This window comes from Tyto alba, unplaced genomic scaffold, assembly GCF_018691265.1.
Source record: "Tyto alba isolate M040663 unplaced genomic scaffold, T.alba_DEE_v4.0 Super-Scaffold_33, whole genome shotgun sequence".
Taxonomy (NCBI): domain Eukaryota; kingdom Metazoa; phylum Chordata; class Aves; order Strigiformes; family Tytonidae; genus Tyto; species Tyto alba.
In genome coordinates, this window is record NW_024881308.1 from 3,314,250 (window position 1) to 3,332,332 (window position 18,083).

Below are 18,083 nucleotides of genomic sequence, written 5' to 3' on the forward strand. Positions count from 1 at the left end.
TGACCGTATATGCCTTAAAATATTTTTTAATTCTGACAGCCTTTACGTCAAAGAAGAGCAAAAGCACATTTGTGTCTCCTCCTTTCATATGAATACATGTAAAATACTACCTGAGAGTACAAACACATGAACTGGTACACAAGCCTCATGGACTTTGGACCTTAGTGCAACCCCATTATTCCAAGAAATAAGATCTCATAACCCCCTTTCTGCTCCTCCTGCCTCTGGTGAGGAGAGATATACCCTCTTACCTATTTTCTTTCTGCCATTGGACTTTTGCGCTTCTTGCTGCATACTGTTGCAGTTTCAGTAGGATGGCTGAAGAAAGCCCTCACCAAGGAGTGTCTCACACCACTGCAGTCCAGTCCCTGGAGTGTATGTGAGGAGCATGCCAGTTCTGCAAGAATAAGGTGATAAATATATGATGGGTTATAGTATTGACCAGGAAAAATAAATAGTAGCTGGAAAGGTCCACTCTGTGGCAAGGCAGGAGCGATCGTAGCTGCGACCACTCTTAAAAGACAGGCTTGTTGCAGTAGGTGTTCTTTCCCAGGAGAAGAGCAGGTGGCCCACGTCCCAAGTGCATAGTGATATCTTTGGATGCTTAGCTCTGGTACTGAGCCTTGAGGTGTGCATTCTCCTCCTAAATTGTAAGCCAATAATGATGTTATATATAATGAGCATTACATTACTGCTGCAATTATTTTTCTCTACCATATTGACGCTACAGCTACTATTACAAATATTGCTGGAAAATGTATATTCCTCTTTAAAGTTGCCTATTTATTTATTTGTCAGTGCTTAAAATGTGGGCAGTGCCTTTAGTGTTATCAGATGTTTTCCTCTGTCTGGGTAGGTGGTTTATGAAAAGAAGGGTAAAGTTGGGACAAATAGAGCAAGTTTTAAAATGTAAGTATATTGTCAGTTGGCGTGACTTGACTGGGTGATGCCTGCATTGCTCTTAATTTTAAATTGAAATACAAAAGTGAACTGTAGAACTAGGGGCTTTTTGCAGTACTTCTCACAGAAGCCATCGGTTCCTTCTAGTAGCTAACTCTCATTTTAAAATAAACTGCTATTTTTTAAAATGTTTTAAAATAAACCAGTGGTATAGACTAGAACAACTAAAGATCAGTTCTACACCTATCAGAGCTGTAGTCCTAGTATTGGAAAGCTGACTGTTGCACTCCTTAAATAGAAATGAGACAACACATATCTGTAAATGTATATGTAAGTATATATACAAGGTGCATGTAAATATATATGTAAGTAGATATATAAGGTGCATGTACACAAGCAGTGGCTTGCTCTTTGCTGGTGAGATTAAAATCTGGAGCAACTAAATTCTATTATGTCTGGACCTGAAATGTATTTTGAAGCGCAGTAAGATTTAGGGAAGGCTTTTGAAAAATTTGCATCTCTGCAGATTATTGCTAAAGATTCATTATTTTTGGAGAAGTGTGATAGCCATCCTTGATGTTATCTGCATGCATGTGAAACTACATTCTTTGCAGACTCAAATTCTTTAAAACTTGCCAGTGGGAGATTGTTTTATACAGTGGTTATTATTTCTTCAAGGTGAATACAACTTTTTTTGTCAATGTAATTTTGATGCTAGTAGGGTTTTGACTGTAGAGCTTCCATTATTCATCTCTGTGACTTCTGCAGAGACAGGACTAAGTTTTGTTTTGTCACTGACAAATTAGTTGGTTATTTGTGTATCAATGATTATTCCCTTAATTCTTTATCTTGTTGTTACAGCTTTTAGTAGAAATTCTTATGAGACCAACTCTTATCACCCAGAAAAAGAAACAGAAAAGTAAGTGTGTTGTATCTTTTTTCCATTCTTGCCTTGTGTCCTTATTCAGACAGAAATCATTCTATTTTTCCTGTTACCCTCTTTCCATACCAGCAATTTCCTGTTCCTAAATGAATCATTGGTTTCTTTGTTCTCTGTAGTACTGATTCATGGTGGGATTTAGGATAGTCACCTGTTGCAAAGCACAGCTCAGGAGTATTCATGCGCTCAGCATAACATACTTCTCTCAGTGCACTAAATCTGCAATCACTGGAAACTTTTATCGTTACTGTAGCTATAGCTACAGTTAACAATTATTAATAATAAGCCACAAAACATTGTTTATGTAATAGGAGATATAGAGATTTTGAGACAATGAAAAGTGTGCTGTTTCCCTGACCTAGTCATAGTGATTAGTAATTGCCAAACTGCTATGAGGAGAGCTTGCCAATGGGGTGCAGTAGCTTCAGTGCAACGTTCCTGCTGGAGCAGCTTTGGTTTAGTGTTTTCATTTCTCCTGTTTGTGATTCTGCTGGTTCCCTGAACCCTTCTGAAGAAAGAAAATGTCATGGTACACTCCATGCCCATTAGCCAGGGAACTTCAAAGGTGAAGTAACTTGAACTTGAGCTAGAGGCAGCTGTTGTCAGTCTGTACTGAAAACATATTTTGAATATTCAAATGCTGGAGTAAATCAGATTGAAAGCTTTTCTATGAAATCCTGATGTTGCGCTGAGAAAACTGCATGATTGTCCTTTTTTTTGTTACCCATGCTTAATAATGGGAACTATAAGACATACATATGTCTTAGCAGTTTCTCATGTTGACAAAATTTGAATTGATCTATGTTATTTTTTCTAAAATACTGCTTACGCCCCTATCATTTTCTTTTGTGTGTGACTAGGAGGTGCACTAGATCACAAGTACACCTCTCTGTGGTCTTAGGCAGTGCTGATAGTAGTTTTGGAAGAGAGCATGTGAACAGGTCAGGTAGAGTGTTTCTTCCTCTGGTTTCTGTCCTCTAAGGCGTTTGCATATATGATCTGAGCTAGCAATTAATCTGAAATTCCCACCTGTTTTATAGCTATTCATGTCACTACATGGATGTTAGTGTTCCTTGGCAACTTTATAGCTTGTGAATGTCTGTTTTCTCCTTTGCAGTAAGTGATGACCTCATCAAGGACTGTTTAAGCATACTGTACAACACGTGTATATGTGTAAGTAAAACTGCTGTGGAAATAAGTTTCATCCGGTAGCTCCTTCATGTGCCAAGTGTCAGTTCAGTTCAGTTGACAGCAGATCAGTGTGAAGGAAGGTGCTAGGTTAAAGGCCTATTGAAATGCCTTGCCATTAAAATTCTGAAGCTAAAAGCGCATGCCTCAGATTATGCATGCCAGGAACATCCTAGGGATTGTTTACTTAATCACACACTTTATTATGTCATAACCTAGGGAACACTGTTTAACAAAAATTAAAAAAAAAAAGGCAGTTACTGACTTGGAGCTCTTCCAAAGACATCAACCTAATCTCGAGAGTTTGAGTCTTGATAGATCATGTTCTCACTACTAAGTATCTGTGTATACTTGGGAGGTAAAAGAGAAGGAACATTTGTTTTTTTTCTTGACTTACATGATTTTTTTCTCTTTAACTACAGGTAATGCAACTTTTGCAAACTGAATAGCATAATATGTTAAGAAACAAGTTGCAATTTATAGACTAGCTGCTGTTTTAATTCACTTCAGTATTACTGCTCTCTTGAATGAGAAATGTTTGGGATCACAGAAATGTGTGTGCAGTGTTAATTGGTCTTATGTGTAAATATTCAGGAAGTATCTAAGCTAGTCTAGTTCTGTAAGCACTGGTAGTGTCAGTCAGATATAACAGACAGCTTTGCAGGTGGTAAGGATGTAGTTTTAAGTTATATTTAATTCCAGAAAAGACTGGCCACGCTCTCAGCAGAGATCAGAGCATGAAAGCTGGCCTTAATGAACACAGTGATGAACCCAAAAGTCATTCTAAGGCATGAACTCAGGTTCATCACTGTGTTTATTAATGGCAGTGCTTGATCCTGGTTGCTCAGACTGCCTTGCTCAGAGCAGCGCCGGTAGTCTAGGAGGAATCTGGGGACTGCGTTTGCATACCGTAAAATGGAGCTGGTTACAATTTGTATGGGAAACCAGAGACAAGGCCTCTCTGATGTATTTCCAGGCATGCAGTGTTTACCTTTGATTCAGACAAGTAAACAACTGCCTGAGATGATGCCTCTCATCCTGGAGCCTGTAGTTTTTGCAAGTGTCACATTAACTTTAAACAAGAACTGGAGTTAGTTTTGGTCACCATAAACACAATGTTTCCTGGTTTCAGGAATAGCTCATTCGATAAGGCATCATGTGTAAAACTGTCCTGCATGTGCCTGTAACATGTGACTTCTCGAGGTTGGCTCTGACTCTGTGTCGGTGTGTGCGTTTGCTGCTTTCTAGACTGAAGGGGTCACAAGGCGACTGGCAGAAAGAAATGACTTTGTGTTGTTCCTGTTTACACTGATGACAAACAAAAAGACATTCCTACAAACTGCAACACTTATTGAAGATATCCTGGGAGTTAAAAAGGTTAGTTACTGTTCTCTTAATTTTATTTGTTTGGCTTTTCAGGCCAGTAGAGGAAAGATGGATGTTGCTTTGATGAGTTGCTGAAGATAGTTGTTTAAGCTAACATTCCCACTACTTGTAGCTTATTTGAAACCTGGCTGTTCACAGTGATCATTAACTTCGATTGCATTTCATACAGAAGCCAAATTATGCGTGTGGTATCATACTTGTAATGCTTTTGCATAGCTTGCAGAGGATGACGGAGGGTGAATACCTAGCTGTCATTAAAGTACAACCAGTATTTCAAATAAAGAAAATGAACCTCATTAAAATTAATTTTTTCATCCTTGCCTTCTGATTATGCTTCAGATATTTTAGTAGTCTTCCTGACATCTGGAAGGCTTATCGTGCTTCTCTCTCACCTTGGGGTTTGTCACCTCTCTGAGAAGTTGTAGGCTGGGGGAACCAGGGCACTTAGGTCTTCTTCACAAACTAGGTTTATGAACTTGCTTGCCAGCATCATTACAGCTTAGTGCCTTGATGTGATGCAAATAAAATATTAGAGGAGTAACCCTGTGAAGAAACTGAATGAAATGTGTCTATGTACATTTTGTGGAGAGGGTCAGGATTCTGTAACTTCTTATGGTTTTGTTAAAGTTGAGGATGATGTACTTCCTGAGGTGGGAAGCAAGCTTAGTTTATGTGAGCATAAATGCTTTTTGCTGAAAAATATTTTCAACATCTTTTTATTAAAAAGATTTTTTGATGAAAAAGATTGAGTAATCTAGGAGTCGGTTCTCATCTGTGAGCTTCAAAGAAAATACAGAAGTGGAAAACAAAATTGAAACTTTCTAATACCTACATGTAATTTGTGCGTTAAATTAAGTTGTGGTGTGATTTTGTTCGTGGTTTTTTTTTTTTTTTTAATCAAAAGATCCCCAGATTTTATATACTTAGTCTTTTAAAATATGGATAACTACACTTTTGGAACTCATAAACATAAGTGACACCAGTTGTAAATCACAGCTGTTTTCGGACTCTTTGCTTGTCACTGCCTGCTTGCTTCTGTCTTACTAACATTGAAGGAACATACAGATCTCCCCAGGGAAGAGCTGTCACTGAAGCCTTCTGGTATCTCCATGTTCAGTTACTGAATGTCACATGCAGCTTATTCAGTTGATGTTGCCTCCTCCAGGAAATGATACAACTGGATGATATTCCCAATCTTGCGAGCCTTGTGTCCAGTTTTGATCAGCAGCAGCTTGCGAACTTCTGCAGGATCCTTGCTGTCACCATTTCTGAACTTGACACAGGAAGTGATGATAAGCACACGCTCCTTGCCAAAAATGCCCAGCAGAAAAAAAACTTGGGTCCTTCTCGAGCTGAAATTAATCAAGGTAATTGTTACATTGGGGACAAACGCAGAAGAATTTTAACAGTGTGTTAAGTTTCCCTCTTAATGTCATATCTGTAGCGTATGCTTCTAGAGGCTATAAGCATTCTATCTTAGAAAATGGTTTTCTTCATTTACTTTGCTCAAGCAGTTTCCTGGAAACAATCTCTTCTGTTAATTAAAATTACTTTGTAGCTTTCCGTTTCATACAGTGTTGGTAATTAGGTGCATTAATTTCTGTCATTTCAGCCTTCACTGATGAACTGAATGGCTTAAAATAATTGGGTTTGTTTTCTATCCCTCGGTTACTTCCATGGCCTTCCCTTTAGCAGCACTGAGTAATTCCATGCCTTCCTTAAAATATGAGTTCCTGAACTAAAACTGCATGGAGCATGGTTGCTGTCAGAACAGTTCCTTCTTTTATCTGACGTCGTTCTGAGCAGGATGTCTGCCTTTATCAACAAGGAAAGTGTGTTTAATATTAAGCATCTTGCCCACCGATACCACACCAGCCTTAGAAATCTGTGGGTCTAATCTCAACTTTTAACTTCGAGCGTAGTGCAGGTTTCCTTATTTTGCTGAGTACTTCCCAGATGCAGAAGTCTTGCCTAGAAGGATGAGTATGAATTTGAGATTTAAATTAAAGTACCCTCAAGTGTAGAATCTGCTGTTTTCGACTCTTGCTATGCTGAAAAACTTTTGGGCTTCTGAAGCAGCTGTTTGCATCGGCCCATGCCAAACAGTTTTTGGAAGTGTAAAAAGGGGCTTTGAAGCTGGTTCTCCCATCTTCTAACATTTTGTGTTAGCCATGAACAATAAAAAAGCTCAGCTGTGGTGTTGTAACCACTGCCACTTCTACAGCATTCAGTGGGTGATGGATAGCATAATACAGGAGGCAGAAGCTGAGAAACATTAAAGGGGGGGGGTTATTGTCTTCTGCCCCGTGATCGACTGAGTTTGCTTGTAAAGAGCAGTGGACAAGTGTGTGTAGGTGTGGGTACAAAGTTTAATTTAAATTAGTTGAACTGAGTAAGCTTGGATCCTACAGAACTGAACTTAGTCAAGCAAATGTTTAACTAATCATCTTTTGTTTGCACAATTAGAGACTGTATCTAAGACTGGAAAACATATTCCTTTTTAAAAAATTTTATCAGGGAGCTTATTTTTTCACAGATGGTACCAGCAGGCAGAATCTCACAACTCTTTCATGTAGTGTTCATGGCCAAATTCTTTGTCATCTGCAAGTGTGTAGAGAAGTGAAGACTTAGCCATGTATCTGTAATAAACAGGTCCTGTAATTAAGTTATTCTGTGAAAGCTTTAAGACAAAGTGCAGCTCCTAGCACCTCCCCAAGCATTTTGCAGACCAGTCACTTCTGTCCTTGAACTGCTGTTTTGAAGGGTTCAGTTCCACAATTAAAACCCTCTAAACTGGGGCTGTTTTTCTCCACGATGAACCAGTTCAGGAAACTACTAATTAAAAAGCTAACAGCTTTCCACCCAGCTACTGAAGTGAGATAGTTCAGTTTGCTATGAGACAAACACCACGGGAGTTAAAATGAAGGAGGTAGCATCACACAGAGGAAAGGGGAGGTGGAGCTGCCCCTTCCAAGGGGCTGCTGCTTTATTTCTGCCAGCTTAGTTTTCAGTCAGATCAGTTCCCTGATATTGACTCACTGAGGACTAGAAAATAGCAGTGCCAGCAAAAGGGAATTGGCCGGAGACAAGCAGCTAGATTAGGGTAGAACTAATTTTTTTCCAGTGTTAGTCCTACACAAACCAGTTTAACACTGATTGAATTATTCTTAGGGTATGTACAATCTCTTCCAGTCCTTAATAGGAAAGTGCACTGACTCCTTCCATATTTGGATATTTTTAACCAAATGGAATTTATTTCTGTGTATTCTTCTATATTTTGGTACCTTGTGGTATAGAGGATTTAATGACTGTTGTGTTGGTGACCTTAAATTGTAATAAAATTATTTTTCTTTTTCAGCCACACTTTTAAATATTCCAGGCTTCATTGAGCGATTGTGCAAACTGGCAACACGGAAGGTCTCTGAAACAACAGGTACTTCCAGCTTCCTCCAGGAGTTGGAGGAATGGTACACCTGGCTGGACAATGCCCTAGTACTTGATGCGCTGATGAGAGTGGCAAATGAAGAGGCAGAGCAGAGCAGTACAGGTATCTGGCTTGCATTCCTTTAGTCACCATTTAGCTGATGCATATCTTGACCTTCTTGAGTGTTTTCCACTTCCACGTGTTTTTCCTTTCAACTGGCACTGATTCCCCTTTTCTTGCATGAAAGACCAACGTGTCAGCATTTAGGTCTGACTCCCATTCTATTCTCATGTAGCGCTGATTTTTTTTTTTAAATGAACTAAAGTTAACAAAATGAAATGTCCTACAGCAAGCTGTGCCCTTAGCACACCTAGATAACACTGTAAAGCTGTACATCCTCAGCACCAATCTCCCCCAGAGTGACAAAAACTACACGCATCTGAGGTAAGTGGCTATCAGCACGTTGCTCTAAAACTTGGGCTGATGGCTTTGGGTCCAAATACTTTATTCGAAGCAAGCTGTCCCTTTAAAAAGGAAAGGTAAAGCCAGCAAAATTAGGTAAGTTCATTGGAAAAAAATAATTTGTTCCAGGTGAATGTATGGAAGTGTTAATACAACCTTAGGAAAATACTTTGAAGCAAGTGCGTGGTTTGTTTCTTCACCCTTCAGTATTACAAAAATGCAGTCTATGTCTTGTAGAACCCGAAGTACTCCATAACGTAATGAGAATTATCCCAGAATTTTGATATCTAAGTACTTGCTTCTGTGCTTCTTTGGAAAACTTTCTTCCTTATCCAGCCTCTTTAGTTTTGTAGCAATTAATTATTAGAACTTCTGAAAAGTCACAAAAAATGAAATATGTGAATGTTCCAACAGCATCTCGCACATACCTTTATACACACCAACTTGGTGGAAACTGGAGAATGCTTGGTATTTTGGAACAGAATTCACAAAGCAGTTTTGCTGAGGTGAAACATGCCCAGTCACAGCTCTTGACCCACAACATCAGTTAGCAAGCAAACCTAGATGTACTTTCCCAGAATACTGCTTCAGTCTCCAGGGGCTTGTGGCTTAGGGACTTCTGAGTCAGAGGTGATGTCTATGCTTTTTAGCCTTTGATGGTTTCCTTCCTTTGTGTGTTTGCCTAGTTGCTGTTTCTTTGCATGGCTTCAAAAAGCATTCATGCTGTCCTGTGGCAGGGCAGCTCGTCACTTAGTTATGTATTGTGTAAAGAGCTAACTCCTTTCTGAACTGCAGCCTACATGTTTCACTATGTCCTTACTTGCTTTCTCTGTCGCTCATTATTTCTGTCATGTTTTCCACTTGCAATCATGGTGTGTTATAGCCTATTTCTGCCCTTAGCAGTATAATTCTAGATAGGGCTATGAAAATTATGTAACTGTGGCTTAAGTATACTCATACAGAGGTATGAAATGACAGTAGACTAATCATAAATGCTTCTGATAATCTCACCCTTACTTTTGTTACCTTTTCTGGTGCAGTAATCTATTAATTCATATAGGTGATCCTACTTATTTGAGGTAGATGATGCCATTTACCTTCTTATGGAAAAATTAAATAATTTTTTAAAATTTAATTTTATCTCCTCTAATGTTACAGCTATCTTTTCTGTAGCATTTAACTTAAATTGGTGATTTGTTGAATGTCACTACTTTTAGCTGAGAAGATTCAAGCAGGCGTGCTGGTCTTACAACTGCAGTGTTTCAGTGTAAAAGTAATAACTATAACAAATCCTTTCCTGTTGAAGCTGCGTCAGGCTCACATCTTTGCCATCTTGTTCAGAGTCTTCGGATGAAAGTGGATTGGCCAACACCTCAACACGAACACAGCTTCCACAGTCCATGAAGATCATGCATGAGATCATGTATAAGCTGGAGGTGTTGTATGTTCTCTGCGTGCTGCTCATGGGGAGACAGAGGAATCAGGTGAGCACTTGTAAATGATCACGCATGCAGAACCTGATGTCTCTTTAAACCTGAGCGCTCATTAATTAGGTCATGGACACAAACATGAAGGGCAAAGCTCAAGGCATAAAGCTGGGCAAATCCCATTGCTGCAGCGACGCACAAACAGGCAGTGTTTCACTGCTGAGAACCAGAACGAGCCACTGGGCCAAGCTGGTCACAAGTTGTGCTGAGCAGTGTTGGGGGGGGGGGGGGTCAGGCGCTGCAGAGCTGCTGAGCTCTGGATGCAGGAGGATGCCTCCTGGGTGAGGCACCCTGTCTCGGTGCGAGGAAGAGTGTGGGTGTACCTGGATGCTGCAGCCACAGCCAGACGTCCTCTCCCCTCCTGCTGTGCCCTGGTGACCTGCTTGGATGGAGTCTCTTCTGGCCTTCCCCTTCTTTGCCTGTTTCCACTTTTGGAAATCCTCTGGGGTGATGCACGAATAGGTGATTCTTGCAGTAGGTTCCCATGTCTCGGCTGAGCGTGAGCGTGTTGTTAAACTCTCAGCTGGGAGGATACACTTCAGTGCTGTCTGTACTAGGTGCTTCCTAGAAACCCTACTCATCTGTTCCTTCTGCATTTCTTGCTTTTGAAATGAAAAATAATTTGTTCCCTACCCCACATAGGCTTATGAAGAACCAGTCACTGCAACTTGGCTATAGTTTGATTTTAAATGGGTCAAAAGCATATTGTGAAGGGAAAAGAAAAGCAATCAGTCGGTGCAGTTTTGACAGGTTTCCAACACTGGCAGTCTGCTCAGCTCAGCAGAGCAGCTTGGAATAGCAGGGGCATTCGGATGCCCTAGAGACTGGAAGGATCAAATTGTTTTGAGTTGTTGAAGAGCTGTTGTATTAGGCAAGAGTAGCTCGGGGCGGGGAGGGGGGGCTGTTGCTTGAGCACATTTATCTTCACTATTTTGTTCTTTACTAGTAACCTCCCACTGTATAGGAGTCACAAATACTCACCACAGGCAGTCTCTTAAATATCTTAATCTGAATTTAAAATAGAAGTGCATTTGTAGTACAGTCCCAAACATAACCTGTTCACTCTGAACCTATGAGTAAACACTCAGCATTAAAAAATATTCTATATAATAATAATGAGAGGAAACTAGCAATTCTTGCAGAAACCACAATCACTACCATAAGAAACCAATAATCCCATTCTCATTCCTTTTAGAAGTATTGTTTCTGTTGGGCATAAAATACAATTTTTAAAAAACCCAAGACAGAACTGGAACTACCAGAACATGGATCTCTTAGGAAGACTGTGGGTTTTTTTCCATTGTATCAAGTCAGATAATTCAACCCTGCCTGATTTCACCACAAGAATGCAGTTTTATAGATACTGCAGAAACTACTTATAACTGGTACTAATCCTGCTGCTGCCTGTTCAGGGAGCTGGAGGTGCTGGCTCCCTTGCCTCCTTGGGTCAGTTCTAGTGTGTTACTGTCAAATGAGGCAAGGTAGAAAGTATGTTGCTGGAACAGCTAGCTTTGAAACTTGACTTTTTTTTATTCCCTGGGAAAACAACTCTTCATTCTTCCTTTGCTACTTCTGCCCCTATGCAAACAGGGGAATTGCCCAAGGATAAAACTGGCATGCACTTTGCTTCTTCAGGGCTGATTCAGGACTGGAATTGAATTCTTGAAAGATTTGAGCTACTTCATTCCCAAACAATTTTGTCTAGAGCCATGTCTTTTTGTAAAATCCACTGCCTTTGAAACACGTGATAGATCCTTCATTCCTTAATCTGGATAAAGTTTTCCCAGACTTGTGTGGCAGATGTAAATCCATTCCCCTTCCTGAGCAGCAGCCAGATTAAGAACTAGAGCTGAGCTGTTCTATGTGGAAAGCTCCGATAAGCAGGGAGCAGTGCAATAGCACTCTCGCTGACAAGCATTGCAGCTGCTTGTTGGTGTGTCTTTTTCTGTGAGGGAATAAAAGCATGGGATCTGTGATACCAGTCTTCCAGTCTGAGCAGCCAAAAGCCTTACTGGTTTTATATTGGAATAATTTTGCATAGAATTTCTAAAGAGCATCACAAACCTGCTTCAGTCCACTATGATAATCGACATAATGGTCTGGCATTTGCTTGAAGCATGATGGAGCTTCCTAGCAAACTCAACCTGTTGCCGAATGTTTCCTCTTAATCCTTGGTTTAAACTCAACTGCTGGCTAACTTGCATAAATTGACAACTGCTCTAGCAGCGACTGGGCTCCTACCTGCTGCTATGTTGGGGATGATCACACCCCTGGGGACAAGTGGTGTTTCACTGCAGATTTGTGTCTTTGCTTCCATCTCATTATGGTCACACCCTAAATTACCCTCCTTACATATTTTTCTAGGCTGTCTTGCATGTCTGTGTTGTGAAAGGCAATCAGCTGATTTACTTGCTCCTGCTATAGGGAGCCAAACTGCATGCAGCAGAAGCTCATAATAATTCTAATAGTGAGAAAGCAATAGAGCAATTTGTGTGAAGCTGGGCAGCAACAGGAAAAAGTCAAAGGAGTTTGAAGGATGAATATAGAGCAGGGATTGTTTTGGCATCCCCAGACTGAGTAATTGTAATGAGTTTGGGGTCTGGGAGAAAGTGTGATCCAAAGACAATGACTGTGACTCAGGAGCTGTGTCATGCAGCCGTCTGTCAGGTGAGAATTTAGAGTTAAGCAAACTAAAAGTAAACTGAACACATTTGAAATTAGGTGTGAGTCATTTGGAATAAGAAGCTTGTGCTCTGTGTGGAAAGGAGCAGATTCACGGGTTAAAATGGTGAGCATAGAGAGCTCCTCTTTTAGCGAGGGGCTGAGGCTCTTGCAGGCAGCTCACACGCTTTGTTTCATCCTGTTGTGCTTGTGCTGTGCTGGCCACTGAGGGATGGAGGGACAACAGGGAGTCCTTTGTTCGGAGAGATTCCTCAGCGCTGTTTTTGTTGGAGGCTTGTGACTAGATCAAAGTGTCCAAGAGCATTTTAAAGTAAGGGAGCACTGAAGGACTCCAAGCTTTGCAATCTATTGCGGTAGTATGGGTGAGCTGCGTGCTTCCTCGGGTGTGATACTTGGAGGTGGCCAGCAGTGGAAATGCGATTTCCATATAGATGGGAAAGTTGGTGGCTAAAGCCAAGAGGACTGCAAAAGGCCATCAGCTCTGCTGTGAACAAGAATAAGAATGAAAACCTGTAAAATGGCATCGGCTTCAGATATTTTTGATTAATTTATGTATTTGAGGAAATAGAACAAAATTGAGTGATCTGCTTGAAATACTACTAGTTATGATTCTGCATCTCAAGGACGACCTAGGATATGGTTTAGATGATTTGTTTTTAAGGAACATGTCCATTACTGCTTTGGGCACTTAAATTTTACAACACGTTGGGCTTCCCAATCATGTGTGGCTTTCATTTGCACCATATATCAAGGGATACTGCATGTCAGAAGCCTACAGCTGATAGAGAGTCCCACTTTGTGTTTCTCCTATTCCTCATCTTCCAAATTGCGTAAATCAAAAGTAGCAAAGCTTGGACTGAAGGTATTTAACAGCTGTTCACACCAGAATTATTAGCTTCTTTACATGAGTAACTCTATAGTCCGTATCAAACATGTCATGATGTACCGCATCCTAGATTGGCAGGCAGACTGATAAATAAACATGAGTAATTTGGCATTTTCTTCTCTTCTGAGCATTCTCTAAAGAAGTTCAACTCCTCCTTAACCTGAAGGAGCAGTGCTTGAACTGCAGTGTGGTTGTACTAGGCTCTGCTTTGCTCAGAACTCCTGCCTAGGTCGATCGAACAAAACCAGTATTGAGAGTCCCCTGAAGATAACACAAACTGTCTCAGCTTCAGCTGTGTGAAGTAGAAAGGCAAAGGACGCTCAGTGGATGACTGGCAGCAGGATACTCACAGCTTAGTTTTGGGATACATTGAAGTTACGTATAAATGTATTTTCAATATGCTGTAAGGGATCTCCTGGTGCCCAGAGCTGCTTCCAGAGGCACAGTGGTTAACTGAAGCACTGGCTAACAGCTTTCTCCCAAAATGTCTGTTTTTTATCTGTGTCCACCAAATGGAAACTTACTCTAATGATATGCCATGGTTAGTGTGCGTGTTAACACAAACACATGCTGTTTGATAAACAAATTCACTCGTTCTGTTGTCAGACGATGATGTAATTGTGCCCATCTGTTTACCAGACTATGTTATATCCATATTTGAGGCTGCAGCAAATGAGTGTGTACTTCTCTTGTTTTCCAGGTTCATAAAATGATAGCAGAGTTCAAACTGATTCCTGGCCTCAATAACTTATTTGACAAATTGATCTGGAGAAAGCACTCGGCATCAGCTCTTGTTCTGCACGGACACAATCAAAATTGTGATTGCAGCCCAGTGAGTAACTTTCTAAATTCTGTATTGGATTTTTATCCTATCGTATAATTCTGAGGAATTGTGTTGAGTAACTGGGTGGTTGTATAATAAAATAATTGAGATGTGGTAGCATTCAGTTTTTTGTGAATTATTTTTTTCACTTCAGTCTTTATCTTTGGCTCATGCTAGCAACTTAGCCTCTCCCCTCTCTCCTAGTGTGGCAACTGGGAAGGGGGTCACTTCTGTGGTTCCTGGTTTCTTCCTACCAAAAGTAGAAGAAAACCAAAACTTAAGGAAGTGATAGCTAGTGGGTCTAACAAGGAGAGGCACAGAATTAAAAACAAATCAGTCAGATTTGGGGGAGGTGGGGGTTGGGTTTTTTTTGTTGGTTTCTTCTTTCTTTTTTTTTTTTTTTTTTTTTTTTTTCCCCCCCCCCAAACCTAGATGTTCTAAATCAATCAATACAATGATGAGGTTTTTTGCCTTTGCAGTAAGAAGAATTTATTAAGTTATCTGCATAGGCTTGGAGGCAGTCTCCATTTCTGTTCCATTTTGGGAAGCCTGCAAAGTGCAGCCTTCTCCATTTGTGCAAGTCACTTCCTCTGCTGTCCAAATGGGTTTGATTTGGATAGGTTTCCAGTTCATCTGTTTCGTATCAGCTTGGTAACCAATGATATCCAGAAATACTGAAGCAAAATTTTTTGACCTTTCTTGTCTCTTTTTAGGACATTACTTTAAAGATACAGTTCTTGAGACTTCTTCAGAGCTTTAGTGATCACCACGAGTGAGTATGAAAAGCTGTGGTAGATTGTGGCTCGGCAGTTTTGTTTGCCTGCTTGCAGTCACAGCAGGTGACCCAGGCATGGTGCAGGCTCCATGGGAATGGAACATTGCACTGTCCTAAAACTCAATTCAGATGTTCCTGTGCCTTTCAGCTCCTGCTATGAAAAGGCTAAGGATATGCTCTCCAGTGGGCATGTCTTAGTATGTCTGTTGATGATTAAAAATAGCCGATTTTGCTTCATGTTGAAACGGACTGAAACATTTATATGATGAGTTAATACTTCCTGGCTGAAGAAATAAGGAGGCAGCTTTCATGATGCTGTTTATCTGCCTTTTCCCTGAGAGTTGATAGTGAGCCAGTGTGCTCACAGGAGCGTATGTAGCCTGTGGGGACATGTTCAGGTTTAATTCAGAATGGAACAAGCATGAAATGAAGGCGAGTAGAAGATCAGGGTGAAGGACAGCGTACCTCTGAAAAGGTTAATCGGTGCTCTCTTGCCTTTTTAAAAAGCCTGGGAAGACATGATTGCTGTCTAAATGCCAGCAATGGAGAAGACCTGATTAAACTGGATGGGAAAATGTTAGGGGAACAATTACCTGTCAGGTAGCCATCGGGAAGCTAGGTTGGAGGCAGGAAGAAAGCTTCTGTTTGCCTTCAGAAGGCGTATTTGCAAAGCTTGGGCCTGCTGGAGTAGTTGAGGAGTGATGCAGTTTGCTTGTTTGGTTTTTCTTTTGATGCTGTACTGCTGATACAGAGGTACTTGTTGCTCTCTTCTGGCTTGTAGAATCATATCTTACACTGTCAGTGTCCTGTTGCTCCAATTCAGTCCTGCAGAGATGGTGTCCTATTACTTACAAACATTGCCTGTGAAGCATATTGCACTTCTTACCTAGAGCCCGGGTGGTATTTTTGTGTAGGTTTTATCTAGTACTGTTAGGTATGCATATTGGAAGTATCAGCCTTTTTGCTTGTGGAGTATTAGCTTTAAGAATGGGGAGGTGCTGGACATACTGTAAACATAAGGGGAAGGCTGACATGTTGCAAATTCTCCATGCAAGATGTCGTTTGCCCAGGAATCACACCAGGTTTTCCAATAAAATCTCTTTAGATGATGTTCCTACTTAAGTGGCTACTACAAAGATCTCAGGCTTGTTTAAACAGAAAACAGCTTTCAGCTGTAACAATTGAGCAAGTGGAATGCGTGGAATCAGGTTAAGGCTTTTAAACAAATAGTTACATGAACTTTCTATGAAATAACAGATAAGCTGAGTTAGCTGAGGACAAGATGAGAGCAAGTGCTCATATACTAATATTAACTTGAGTAAAATTGTGCGTAAACCAAACTTCAGGAACTGTTTATTGCATGGAGAGAGAGGCTGTATTTTCATTACAGAAACCTGTTGATCTAGATCAAAAGAAGCTTCACAAGGCAGCCTCAGTGGGCACTAGTCTGGAAGATAGTGTTTGAAGCAAGAAGGCATCCCCATCACCTTTCTGGTCTAATAATTTATCTTCTGTGTAGTTGCTATGTTTTGATGAATAGTCTGCCTTTGCACACCCTCACACTCATCACGGCATCCCTTAGGTTTCCTGAAAATAAATCTTTGCTGTCTAATTCTGAGCATTTTGAAGTAGAAGGGCTCTAAGGGAGCATGCTGGCACTGGGCAGGGAGTCTGTCAAAGGGAGCCTCTGGACTACATTTCTACTTTGTCAGACATGTTCTGCATTTAATTTACTTTACAGATAAATTAATTTATTTTCATTATTGAAAGTTCAGTATTTGTTAAAGAATTTCATGCTAATTCCTTGGGTTTATATGCATTCCTGTTCTGTTCTCTACATTTCCTGAAGTTTTTAAGTGTTTCCAGAGTAAACAGTTTGCTCAGAGTAATAAAATACTGGGATGATTGAGTACTTTTTTGCAGTTTCTGCTTTCTAACTAAGATTTATTACTGATAAAGAACATGGTCACTGTAAGGCAAAGAAAAACTGTAGGAAGCTGTGAAAAAGTTTGCTATTTAAGTCTTCTAAAATTCAGCAAAATGTTGCTAAAATTTTAGAAAACGAATGTTATCTGGAAGCAAATATTTACAAAACAAACCATAAGATCCAGAACAGGTCAGCAAAGAACCACCACCTCAGAGCTGATCAGTGTTGAAACTTGGTGGGGTAAATTCTGGAGGAGGCTTACAAAGCAGCAGCCAGCTGGCCTACCTTGGGAGTGTGCTGTGGTGGAGGGGAGTGGAGCGTGAACGGCTGTGAAGAGCTGGGGAGGTGAAAGCTGGTTGCCTAGTCCTGCAGCCCTCGTGGCACGTTTGCCTCTTGAATTCATTATTTTTCTCCCTTACTTCCCAAATGTCTTGCTTTAGGAACAAGTATCTCCTTTTAAACAGCCAAGAACTTAACGAGCTGAGTGCAATCTCCCATAAAGCCAACATCCCTGAGGTTGATGCAGTTGTCAACACAGACAGGTGAGTGGGGACGGAGGGTTTAGGTCAGCAGCTTCGAGCGTTTTGCAAGCACTTGCATTGAAAAAATTGATGTCACCTGTTCTGTTTGAGGTCCCTTTGTCCACCACACTTGCTTTAATTTCAGTGACATATTTCAGGGGGAAGTGTCCAGGTTTGTACCATATTCGTAGTCATTACCAAATCTAAAGTGTGTTTATGCTCGGAGTAAGGTGCTTTACAAAACAAGATTTCATTGTGATGCGCCAGGTCTGCCTATTTGTCTGGCCTTTCTCACTACAGGCATTGCAGACAGACCTGGAGAGTAAATGGGAATCCCTCTAATACATGAATTGCTGCTGGTGACGAATCTTAGTTTTGGGATTCAGGAGCAGTCTGTGCACACATAATGTCCATTTCCAGTCTGCATAAACAGATCTAAGTGTGTCTGCTCAGAGTCTTTATTTTAAGAGCAGCTAATAACTAGAATAAGCTAAATTAGATTAACGTGTTAAACCACTTACAGAATCTCTAGTGTCACATTTGAGTCTCTGTTAGACTGACTATTTTGATTTAATAAACTCTTTAATACACAATTCTGATGTACATACCTCACAAGGTGAAACATTGTTTTCAGATTTTAGTTGTCAGAATAATCTTGGAGTATCAGCAGGGACTTGGTCTG

General features: G+C 40.5%; 1 protein-coding gene across 5 annotated transcripts in view; it reads left to right on the forward strand.

Moving 5' to 3' along the window:
- The window catches only part of LOC104369189 (transient receptor potential cation channel subfamily C member 4 associated protein), a 38,730-nt gene that overhangs the window by 11,634 nt on the left and 9,013 nt on the right, over window positions 1–18,083 (forward strand). For 3 of the 5 annotated variants that reach the window (XM_042800857.1, XM_042800859.1, XM_042800860.1), the window contains exons 4-12: window positions 1,762–1,819; window positions 2,958–3,013; window positions 4,277–4,405; window positions 5,580–5,781; window positions 7,773–7,961; window positions 9,642–9,784; window positions 14,056–14,187; window positions 14,892–14,950; window positions 17,321–17,422. In XM_042800857.1, coding sequence (XP_042656791.1) covers window positions 1,762–1,819; window positions 2,958–3,013; window positions 4,277–4,405; window positions 5,580–5,781; window positions 7,773–7,961; window positions 9,642–9,784; window positions 14,056–14,187; window positions 14,892–14,950; window positions 17,321–17,422 — 1,070 coding nt within the window. Of the gene's footprint in view, window positions 1–307; window positions 411–553; window positions 651–1,761; window positions 1,820–2,957; window positions 3,014–4,276; window positions 4,406–5,579; window positions 5,782–7,772; window positions 7,962–9,641; window positions 9,785–14,055; window positions 14,188–14,891; window positions 14,951–17,320; window positions 17,423–18,083 lie in introns of those variants that run through there. The other 2 variants (XM_042800862.1, XM_042800861.1) reach the window with 2 other exon arrangements.